General features: G+C 42.8%; 1 protein-coding gene across 1 annotated transcript in view; it reads right to left on the minus strand.

Annotated features, from left to right (window-relative positions):
- pappa2 (pappalysin 2) overlaps window positions 1-12,461 on the minus strand; it is a 97,626-nt gene that overhangs the window by 15,855 nt on the left and 69,310 nt on the right. Inside the window, exons 21-24 of the mRNA XM_039602239.1 lie at window positions 6,821-7,034; window positions 5,149-5,317; window positions 1,987-2,119; window positions 1,575-1,696 (exon numbers count right to left, since the gene is read on the minus strand). Of these exons, the coding sequence (XP_039458173.1) occupies window positions 1,575-1,696; window positions 1,987-2,119; window positions 5,149-5,317; window positions 6,821-7,034 (638 nt within the window). The remainder of the gene's footprint in view (window positions 1-1,574; window positions 1,697-1,986; window positions 2,120-5,148; window positions 5,318-6,820; window positions 7,035-12,461) is intronic.

A 12,461-nucleotide genomic window follows, 5' to 3' on the forward strand; every position in this document is an offset into this window, starting at 1 on the left:
GTGTTTATCATGCTGGCGTTCTTTGATTTCATGTTTCGTTTTGTTTTTTTGGTTTTGTATGTGTATTAACACTTATTTACTTAAAAGTTCAAAATAAAGATTTGATTGATTGATCGATGATAATAGGGAAGACTATTGTCAAAAAACCGATCGAAAATTTGGGTTGCAAGAGTGTGATTTCAAGTATTTAGGTAGCAAAAGACTCTCTGAGGAATCAGAGATATTAATATTATCTCTGGACAAGTGACTAACAAGTGAGAAAGAGAAGACATGCGACTTCTGATGCAAAATGTATGGCAGCAAGTGCTCAGCATTTTATTTTCCTTGGCTTCAAACTGTGAACAATCTTAGTTTTGTGCTTATCAGTAAAGGTGAATCAGTCTGGAGCAGTAGCTCAGTTTACTTCATGCTTTTGTTCAGAGCACCAGATGTTTGGACACATTATTCATCCTGATGGGTGTTTTTGTGTAAAAATCTTTGCACTGTTTGTCAATGTATCAGCTTTCACGGTGCTCTGGACCAGTCGCATGGCAGCAAGTGAGCAAAACAACAACAGTTTTGTAACACCTACCATGTGCTTCCAAAGGGTAGCAAAAACCACAGCGTCTTTCTCAGTTGTGGTTATTTTTTACCAATCACGACATGTTATTTTTCACCACATACAAGCTCATCGTTTATCACAAAAACCTAGAAACAGCTGCACCCAGTTATGCAAGTTGCGATCACAGTTCAACATTAATCAATGAACTTTGAAAGTATGAATATTATATATGCATCAAGAGTGAGTCATGTAAACTGTAGCTCAAATCAACATTTAAGAAACAATAGCTACGCTGTAAAAAATACTGTTGTGACATTGAGACAGCAAGAGGGGTGTCACATTTACAAAGGACCTCCTGGCGTACACTCGGTGGTTATTGTCTGGCTGGGGAAGGTGTTGTCAGCTGATCCAGCTCACCTTGGCCTTCCAGGCTATAAATGCTGGTTCAGAAGAACTACTAACTACCACTTTACCTGGCATCAACCTTCCAGTAACAACAAATTTTCTTATTTGAGTAAACTTATTGTGTGGACTCCCTCTTTGCCACATACCTTGAGCTATCGTGCCAAAGTTTCTACTTTTTCTTGAGAAAATAAACACAATGTCTGAAATAGGATGGAAAGGAACTATTTTTAACCCAACATTGTGCATGTTACAATATATTGTTTTGCTGAGCTTGGAAAAACCAAAAAAAATCTAGTCACACTAGTCAAATTATGTAATTATGTAATTTGGGATGTCACTTGGGATCGAGTGGTTCTCTAAGAGGCAGTAGGTAAATCTACGATCCTAGAAATCTATGGTTTGGATCTGGGTTGCTTTGGTTTGGAAAATGATGACATGCAAAGTAAAGTACAAACAACTTTTTTCAATTCAGCATTTCGTCATTCATCACAACATTTCAGTACATAGAGGACAAGACCAGAAGATCTCCTGTTTAAGGATGTGTCCACTCCATGTTTGGGTATGTGTTGAACTTTAATTAAAAAACATTCCCTCAGTATACTGATACTCTACTCCAAAGGTATCTCACCTGAACTTTTTTGGGAACCATCCAGTGTTTCAAAGACTTGACTGTAGTACCATTGGGCAGAACCGCCGGGTCATGTAGGTCCATGTCTACAGCCATAATGCATGTTGGGTAGCATTCAGCACCTAAAAGAAAAAGACCCCACATAAATCAAATAACAATAATCCTAATTCAGAACATTTTCTTTCTTTCATGTATTGTCTGACTTAAAGAAATTGTATGTGTTCCACATATTTATCTAATCTATACTATTAATTTTGTCAGCATTTTTTAAAATGAGAAACACAATAATGTAGAGGTCTAAGAATTATAATAAAGTAGAAAAAATGTAGTGTCCATCCAGATAAGCCAAAATTGATATATATGGTTTCATTTAGTTTCACAGAAAGAATGAAAATCTAAAGGTCACACTCACCAACAGCCATCCCATGGTCACAGCTGTACTCCACAGAGTTGAGATCTGGAGGAGCAGAACAAGATCCCTGGAGATTGGGACACATGACAAATTCTGCTGTCCATTCTCCATCCTTAGTGCAGCGAATTTCAATCTGGAAACAAATACAGGCATTAAAATCCACAATGGAAAGTCTACACTTGTCCCAGTTTGTGCATTTTTGCATGTATACACATGAATCTCACTATAGCAACAAAATACTTGGTGAAAAGTGGAATCAGTAAGCGTCGCTGTAAAATGCTGTGGAAATACAGGTTCATGGCTGTTTGTAGGAATTTGTGGAAGAAACAAAACTGTATGTGAAATCTGAATTTCAGTTATTCCACAGAGCCGAATCCTAGGAGCGATGTCACATGTAAGTGAAAATGATGTGAGCTTCACCAATCCAAATCAGGATGTTGTAGTGATCTAAAACAGCGGTCGCCAACCTTTTTTGCGCCATGGACCGGTTTATGTCCGACAATATTTTCACGGACTGGCCTTTAAGGTGTCGCGGATAAATACAACAAAATAAAAGCAGTACCCCCCCAAAAAATAAGATTTATTCATAACACACGGGAAAAGACCCAGGGAAACCGAAAAAAAATAATGATAAAAACCCTGAAAACCATGAATTTCACACCCGAGCCTCAACTCTCGCGGCCCGGTACCAAATGACTCACAGACCGGGGACCACTGATCTAAAAGATTTACCTTTAAAAAGATAAGAGTCAGTATTAAAATTTAATTTGCTGATTTTATTTGTAATTCAGTTTGTGACCATTTTGACTCTTTTAATACGTAATGTTTATTTATTGCCTTTTAACTATTGTTAATAAATTGTTAATTGACGGTCAGTATTGTTAATTAATGCTGATCAGGTTTTTCCAAGTTAATATGTGAACTCTGTACATATTTCATAATTAAGACAGAGTAAATCTTCTGTATCATTTGTGTTATATGGAATTAGCAGAGGTCAATATTGCAAAAAACGTGAACCAACAGTATTATTTGTTAAATCAGTGGTTCCCAAACTTTTTTTTCCAGGCCCCCCTTTGTTTTACAAGAACAATGTTCGAGCCCCCCCCCCCCCCCCCGCACAAACACATCCTACAAACACACACACCCATATTTTGTTTATAAACTCCATTGCGGTTTATTTCACACCTCAAACATTTAGTAAACAATTAAGCAAATACAAGTAAACGGCAATAAATTACAGGTAGTAATAAAACACACTACTAACTCTTTTACGCTGCGTCCACACCTACACGGGTATTTTTGAAAACGCAGCTGTTTCTATGCGTTTGGGCTTTTCGTCAACACGTAAACGGCGTTGCGATTCACCGAAAACGGAGATTATTTAAAACTCCTTTTTTGCGTTTACGTGTGGACGAGGATTACAGAGTTCGTCACGCAACGACAAAGGTATGTGCCTTTTTTCACGTCACGCTGTGCGCCACGTTATTGTTTACATGAGATGAATTGCAGAATGGCAGATAGAGACAAAATACTGTTACTGTCTTCAGGTTTTACACGCTTACATACACACACAGTTACTGTCCCTCCATTTAGAAAGGCAGAGACGTCACGGTGTGATTATTTTACGTGTAGTTGTTTTTTTTCCTGTGTAATAATATTCAACATTGCTATCAATACATTTTTCAAAAAATGCCTCTCTGTGCAAAATGGGTTCAAAAACAAAAACAGCTGTGGGATACTGTTTGTCCGTGATTTGAACCGGGGGAACAAATTACGGCAGGATCAGCCTGATATTATTTGTATCCCGCTGTAACTTTACTGCATAAAGAGCTAACATGTCCAAAATGTCAGGAGTAGTTAGTTATTACAAGAAGTGTTTGTGAACTAAAAATCAAGAATGTGGGATACTGTTTGTCCGTGATTTGGAGAGCCCAGCGCTGCTCCCGACGCAGGGAAACTAATTTTGCAGGGGAGACCTACCTTGGCAGGTGAAGCCAAAGGGAAGATATGCTTCACCATATTTTCTAGTCTTTGGCTTGGAAGGAAGTTGGTTTGGAAACATATTTGGGGATGCTTCATCTCCTGCTTTGCGTTTGTGTGGGAGCCCCGTCAAAAACCTGTCCACAGTGTCCAAGCTTTCTTTATTTTTTTCTTTTCATACCGCGCCCCCCTGCAATGGGACTGCGCCCCCCCTAGGGGGCGGCCCCCACACTTTGGGAACCTCTGTGTTAAATGATAAAAGTTACATTTTGTTACCTTTTTGAGGTATTGATTCCTGTCTAGATTTTAATATTAATGTTGGTGCAGTATCAGTTTTTCTCTGCAAGATATGAGTCTTCTTGTCTGTTGTGTTTTGTATTTGTTTTTTGGTTATTACTGTTTTTTAGTTATGTGTCCTGTTTCACTGTTATTTGCTGTTTTTCTCATTGTTTATGCCCGTGTAGATTACATGCACTTAATCCTTTGTGTAGATACAGTCCTGTCTGTCTCTTAGTCATCATCAAAGTGGATCTTTTTAATCTCCTGTGTGAATCTGCACCTTCCTATATGAAAAACTTTGATTGCTTTTTAGAATAATTATTTTGTGTTAAGTGTGTTTTCTATTTAAAAAAGCATTGTTTTTTCAGAGCATTGTTTTCTCTGGCCTTTATAAAATGATTATATAGTACAGTTGGTTTGACCATGATGCTGTCCACAGTCTGGTATCCTGTTGGCAGGACACATTTTTAAACATTTATAATGACAGCCATTGTTGAGGTTTTGTCAGACTTCACTTACCCTGCATAAGAGCTGCTGGATGACCTCAAAATGATTCCTCTAGAAGCCTGGGGCAATACGTATATGTCAAGGTGTAACTAATGCATTAGCCATGAACACTGCCATTGCAGTTACTGTACTACGTTAGGAGTTAGGCATTGTTTGATTCGTGAAACTGACGTGTACAGCATGACTTGGAGTAGAGGTGTTAGACCACTTTTCACTTCGGCTTTTTGACAAAACATTTAATAACATGCAGCTTAGCGAACTCAACTGACACTCAGAGTCACTCTCCTTGTGATCGATCTAAAAGTGTTTTGATAGTCATGATTGTGCTCAGAACACTTCTGTACAACTACAAGCACTTTGAGGTGTTAAATAAATTAACAGCTGTTGAAACCTTACATTTTTTGTTGTGTCGGAGCACTGAAGGGTGCAAACGGTGTCATAGTACAGGCCATTGGTGCAGGTGTACATGCCCTGGAATAGATCAGGTGGGGCTGGGCACGATATCGGCTCGCAGCCAGTTTCCTCCCACTGCCCTCCTTCCAGACACTCTAACTTGAAGTGCTTCCTAGAGACAACAGTGAATACACACAGCTCTCAATGACCCGAATTATCACAAGACGTCATCCAGTTTAACACACACTGCTGTTTTGCGTGAAGCCATAAGGAAGGTTTACAAATAAGACATTGACCAGACAACTGAACACATTACATGGAAAAATGTTGGGACGTACTGAAAGCATGTGTTGTAAGAAACGCTGAACACACAACAGTGTCCGTTCTACAGTAAACGATATTTCCTGTGTGCTGCATGTTGGGTGTAAATGCAACAGTGTGTGTTATAATATTTATGTGGGTACATCTGTCAAAGGTAAAAGTAAAAAGCCTGTTTAAAGCTCTTTAATAGCGGCTGCCTTTTACTTTCACATGCTGAACTAATAAAGCATCAGGGGTTATTAAAATGTTTACTCATGTCGGAGGAAGCATAACTCATAAAGACACCCATCTGCAAAAGGAACTTACAAATAAAAAGTTGTTCATTGGATTGCAAATAAATTTAGGGTAATCTACCCATCCATCCATTTTCTTGTACTGATCCAATCTAAATGTCATAGAGCGAGAGGCGGGGCACATCCTGGACAGGCTAATGGATCCCACTCACATTCATATCTGTGGTAAATTTAGAATCACTAATTTAGGTGAGAGAAAAAATGTTTAAAATACAAGCTTTCTATGATATCAAATGGCCTTTTTGTGTGGTATTTATTAATCTGCTTTCAAATACAAGACCATACAGTGAGTGAAATACAGCAATACTGTATTGTACATGGAGTTCACATCCTGAATCCTCCAACGCCATCTGAAATGCGTGAAGAAAGCCGACTCATGAAGCAGGATATAAACTTACGCCACAGGCTGCATCTCCTGTTAGGAAACCCTCATTTCATTATAAACATGGGAACTGTTTTCAGTAATGAGCAGTTACTTGGGGAATACAACTGGCAAAGGAATGACGAGGCCCAGTTAGCAGCAGTACATATTTTATTGGACCCTAATGTGAGTTTGCTCCCAAACTGAATATAGTTATGTGGATGATGGGCCAAAGAATACCTCTTAAAAGCTGTATACTCATTGATATTTAAAACTTTCCCCTTTGGGTTCTGGGTGTCCATGGGATGCATTGTTACAACAGTGAATAAGAAAAAAAATCTAAAGCAAAGATCCTAATTTTATGAACTAGTGCGTAATGGGAATCTTGTAAAGTAAAGGAAAAGAGAGAATTTCCTCCATTACGCATGGAGGCATGTGTAATTAAACACTGTATTTAATTTGGTTTGTCTATGCTGACTAGTGTCCCATTTGGATATAACAAATAAACGCCTGAAATAAAAACTTTTCCCATTGATAATTTAAGGAATCATTCAGAAGACAGAACGCCTGGAATTAGAATAAGAAGAAGATTTTTTGTGCGTGTTTCAAGCTTTATGCTGCAATTAATACTTAAATAGTGAATGAACTTTGTCTAATGCTACTCTGTTGACTGTAGTGCCAGCATTTCCGCCCAACTTACCGTCGTATCTTCTTTTTGAGGCTCCCTAACACATAGAAGCCTGGGTTGCATTTGTAACGGCAGACAGAGCCAACATTGTGCCCTGAAGCCAGACAGTCTGCTGTTAGCAGCTTGGCATTGGATATGCTTGGCACCTCTGGACATTCTATCTTGCAGTAGGCCTCCGGGAAAGACCACAGCCCGTCCTCCAAACACGCCAATCTGTCACTGTCACCTAGGGAGGAGAGAGGGAGAGGAAGGCAGAGGGGAGATGAAGGATTTCAAGATTTCCAGAGAATTTTAAAGTAGAGCTGAACAGCTAGGTTAGTTGCGTACTTAGCTTTGTTATGTTACAGAGATATGTTCATGCGTGTGTGAATGTGTGCGTGAATGGGTGAATGACTGGATATGTAAAGCGCTTTGGGGTCCTTAGGGACTAGAAGGCGCTATATAAATACAGGCCATTTATCTGACTGCATGAATATAACAGAACTTCTGATTTGAATTGAATGATAATAATGTTTAATGAAAATGAGAAGAAAAACTTTAGGGTTTCAGAGCTCACTGGTATTCTCGCTCTAATATTGTAGGCCTTTACACTATAATAAAAGCAGTTCCAAATGACTGTATTGAATTTGTGCTCAGTGCGGGGTGTGGTTTGTGGCTCAGCTGCAGGAGAGGGGTGGGGCCTTGGCCCATCGGCCGGCAGCGGAATGGGCGCTGTTGCCACTGCTGTTGGGGGAGGCTCAAGCTTGCCACTGGCGTCTAGATGTAGCTTCGCAGATGTGTGTAGAGCCATCCTGGACCTGGATTTGTCCTCTCACTTGTCCTCTCACTGGCAGCAATTTTGCAGCAGTGGAATGGGGGTGAAAGATCAGATGTTGCGTTTGCTCCGCGGCTCCATGATGCAGCGGTCCGATGGCTTCAGCCGAGACCGTCACCAGAGGAGGCACAGCTGCTGGATGCGGTGGTGCAGGAGCAGTTTGTTGAGGGGTTTCCAGGGGAGGCAGCGCTGTGCCATCAGCCCGCAAGCCTGCATGCAGCGGTCACACTAGCTGAAGACCATGTGGCAGTACGGCCAGAGGAGGCAGTGGGCCACATGCAACCAGCAGTGGAGAGTCGCCCAATTCTGGCCCTGAGGAGGTTCAGCAGCTCTGCTATAGCTTTGGAAGCTGCGGGGCAGTCATCTTCCCGTCTGTGGCCATGGAACCCTAACTCTGTCTCTCTTGCTGGTCTCTCCACATGTCCTGGCAGCTGCAGATGCTGCGCCCCACCCACCGGGAGCCACATGAACACCGGGGCAGGAGTGCTGGAAGTGCAGGCGACAGGGATATATCAGCTGAGAGTGCCCACGGATGGAGGTGGATCAGGTGTTCTATGTCACTGGCCCTCCAACACCCTCCCTCGATCTGAGCGGTAAGTTGCCAAGGGTGTATACGCCAGGCTATGGTAAACTCGGGCTGGATGCAGACCCTGGTCCGTGGCACTGCTAGAGGCAGAGTGGGTGGAAGTTAGGTGTGTGCATGGGGACACACACAAATATCCCATAGTGCTGCAGGAAATGGGCAAAATGCATAGAGAGAAGCCTGCGTTTAATTCACGCCTGACTCATCCCTTAATTCTCTGGATAGATTGGCCGGCCGGGGTTTAATAATCGGTTGGGGTAGTGTGTGGGGATGCGTTCACGACCTATAACGGCATGTTGTGTCTGTGTTACACTCAGCGGTGATGCGGCGTCATCCAACGCTGACTTTCTGCCAGCTCCAGTAATCCACTCCGAGATTTCCCACTAGAGCCGTCTCATGATGACACCTTATGCTCAGCATTCGACGAAGTGATAAGAACTGGTGGTCACATGGTGCACCATGACGCAGCACTAACCTACTCACATTTTGTATTATTTAAAGATAGGCTGTATCGAGTGAGTCGTGACACTTGCACAGAAAAGGAACACGCCCAGTTGTTGGTGCCAAAAAGCTGCTGGAAAAATGATTTTCCAAACAGCTCAGTATTATCCTATGGATACTCTGGAGCAAATAATGGCCCGATGTTATTGGCCAGGCATCCAGGCGGATGTGCGCCAATGGTGTGTGTTCTGCCCAGAATGTCAGTTGGTGAACCACCCGGCCATTCAAAAAGACTATGAAGAATATGAGGTGGTACAGTCAGACAAGTGAGGAGCCACACAGATATATCACCTCAGCCTCCTAAAAGCATGGAGAGAGGCTGAAACCACTTCTCTGGTGAGCTTGGTGAAGGAAAGAGATGAGTTGGGGCCGGAGGTGCCAAATTCCGCCATACCATCCTTCCTCCATTGTGATAACTATCTCACACAGGCCAAAAGAACGAATATTGCTACATTGCAATAACATTTTGCAGATCCCCCCCGCCCGGTCACACTCATAGAGCACCGATGCGTTCAGAGCCCTACAGGTTATCTGAACATAAAAGACAAATTGTTCAGAACGAACTGGCTGAAATACTAAAGCTGGAAATAACAAAAGAGACACACAGTGCATGGTGTAGCCCTATAGTGTCCCATAGTGACAAAAGATGGGTCAGTATATTCCTGTGTCGACTACCGCAAAGTGAATGAGGTGTCGCAGTATGATGCCTACCCAATTCCCCAGGTCAACGAGCTCCTGGACCGGTTAGGCACTGCTGGCTTTTTCATGAAGCTGGATTTAACCAAGGGCTACTGGCAAATTCCATTGTCTCCAGAGTCCAAGGAAAAATGACTTTATCTAGTCTGTATGGTTTGCACCAGTTTCTCACACTTCCATTCAGCTTGTTTGGAGCCCAGCCACTTTACAGCAGCTCATGGACCGGGTGCTATGTCCACACACTGCGTATGCTCCCTCTGGTCACTCCTGGGCATGTACAGCGGGTGGCTGCAGTCCTGGAGTCCCTGAGGCCAGCGTGACTCACCGTCAATCCAAGGAAATGCGTGGTTGAACAGAGGGAGGTACAATACCTGGGGTACCGCTTCGGACGCAGGCAGAAGCGGATGGATAAAACAGCAGACATTGCATTCTGCCCGCATCCCAAGGCCAGAAAAATGGTGAGGTGGTTCTTGGAGCTGGCCTGTTACTACCGTCGGTTCTTGCCAGGCTTTGCGGTGGTCGACTCTCTTCAGTATTACCTCCTGGGCCACCCTTTCAACCTCTGTTTGGATCAAGCATCAAGCCCCACTGCAATGGCTCCATCGCATGAAGGACGGCAATTGTGTCCATCTCCTCCCAGATCTGTATCAGGGCATCACTGAGCTCACAGACAGTCTGAGGTACAACCTGGACCAAAACATAATGTCCCAGAGGTGTTCTATTGGATTTACTCAGGCTAGCATGGGCGCCAGTCACCAGTATCAATTCCTTTATCCTCCACAAACTGCCTGCATGCTTACCAAATTAGGCCAGGTATTGTCATGTACCAGTAGGAACCCAGGACTCACTGCCAGTGGTTCCAAGTATTTCATCCTGATAACTAATGGCAGGTGCTGTGGTCTATCCTGTAGAGGTCTGTGCATCCCTCCATGGATATGTCTCCTCAGACTGTCAGTGGCACGGTGGATGTGCCAATTCCGGTATTCTACGGCAAATGAAAAGTTGGGCTCCACAGTGCCCAGCAGTGTCCTGTTTGGAGGTCAGTTTGTATGACACTGGCAATGTTCCTCCTTGCACAAAGGAGCAGATACCAGCCTTGCTGATGGGATAAAGACCTTCTACAGCCCTGTCCAGTTCTCCTAGAGTAACTGCCTGGAATCTCCTCCATGCTCTTGAGACTGTGCTGGGAGACACAGTAAATCTTCTGTCAATGAAATGTCTTGATGTCCCATCCTGTAAGAGTTGGACCAACTGTGCAGCCTCTGTAGCATCCAGATATCGGATCATGCTAGCAGCAGTGACACTGACCCTAGCCAAATGCAAAACTAGCGAAAACTCAGTCAGAAAAGATGAGGAGGAAAAAAATGTGAGCCAGCCTCCACTTGTAAAAACATTTGTGTTTTTGAGGTTGTCTCATTGTTTCCCATCTAGTGCACCTGTGGTTAACTATACAGTGGAACGCAAAAGTTTGGGCAACTTTGTTAATAGTCATTGTTTTCCTGTATAAATCGTCGGTTGTTACAATAAAAATTGTCAGTAAAATATATCATATAGGAGATGTGATATTTGAGAAGTGAAATGAAGTTTATTGGATATACAGAAAGCGTGTAATAATTGTTTAAACAAAATTAGGCAGGTGCATAAATTTGGGCACTGTTGTCATTTTATTGATTCCAAAACCTGTAGAACTAATTATTGGAACTCAAATTGGCTTGGTAAGCTGAGTGACCCCTGACCTACATACACAGGTGAATCCAGTAATGAGAAAGAGTATTTAAGGGGGTCAATTGTAAGTTTCCCTCCTTTTTTAATTTTCTCTGAAGAGTAGCAACATGGGGGCCTCAAAACAACTCTCAAATGACCTGAAGACAAAGATAGTTCACCATCATGGTTTAGGGGGAAGGATACAGAAAGCTGTCTCAGAGATTTAAGCTGTCCGTTTCCACAGTTAGGAACATATTGAGAAAATGGAAGACCACAGGCTCAGTTCAAGTTAAGGCTCAAAGCAGCAGACCAAGAAAAATCTCGGATAGACAGAAGCAACGAATGGTGAGAACAGTCAGAGTCAACCCACAGACCAGCACCAAAGACCTACAACATCATCTTGCAGCCGATGGAGTCACTGTGCATCGTTCAACCATTCGGCGCACTTTACACAAGGAGATGCTGTATGCGAGAGTGATGCAGAGGAAGCCTTTTCTCCGCCCACAGCACAAACAGAGCCGCTTGAGGTATGCTAAAGCACATTTGGACAAGCCAGCTTCATTCTGGAATAAGCTGCTGTGGACTGATGAAACTAAAACTGAGTTATTTGGGCATTACAAGGGGCGTTATGCATGGAGGAAAAAGAACACAGCATTGCAAGAAAAACACCTGCTACCTACAGTAAAATATGCTGGTGGTTCCATCATGCTGTGGGGCTGTGTGGCCAGTGCAGGGACTGGGAATCTTGTCAAAGTTGAGGGACACATGGATTCCACTCAGTATCAGCAGATTCTGGAGACCAATGTCCAGGAATCAGTGACAAAGCTGAAGCTGCACCGGGGCTGGATCTTTCAACAAGACAACGACCTGAAACACTGCTCAAAATCCACTAAGGCAGTGGTTGCCAAACTTTTTTTGCCAGGCCCCCCTTTGTTTTACAAGAACAATGTTCGCGGCCCCCCCACCACCTAACCCCCCAAACACATCCTACAAACACACACACCCATATTTTGTTTACAAACTCCATTGCGGTTTATTTCACACCTCAAACATTTAGTAAACAATTAAGCAAATACAAGTAAACGACAATAAATTACAGGTAGTAATAAAACACACTACTAACTCTTTTACGCTGCGTCCACACCTACACGGGTATTTTTGAAAACGCAGCTGTTTCTATGCGTTTGGGCTTTTCGTCAACACGTAAACGGCGTTGCGATTCACCGAAAACGGAGATTATTTAAAACTCCTTTTTTGCGTTTACGTGTGGACGAGGAATACAGAGTTCGTCACGCAACGTCAAAGGTATGTGCCTTTTTTCACGTCATGCTGTGCGCCACGTTATTGTTTACATG

Source organism: Oreochromis aureus, linkage group 18, assembly GCF_013358895.1.
Source record: "Oreochromis aureus strain Israel breed Guangdong linkage group 18, ZZ_aureus, whole genome shotgun sequence".
Lineage (NCBI taxonomy): Eukaryota > Metazoa > Chordata > Actinopteri > Cichliformes > Cichlidae > Oreochromis > Oreochromis aureus.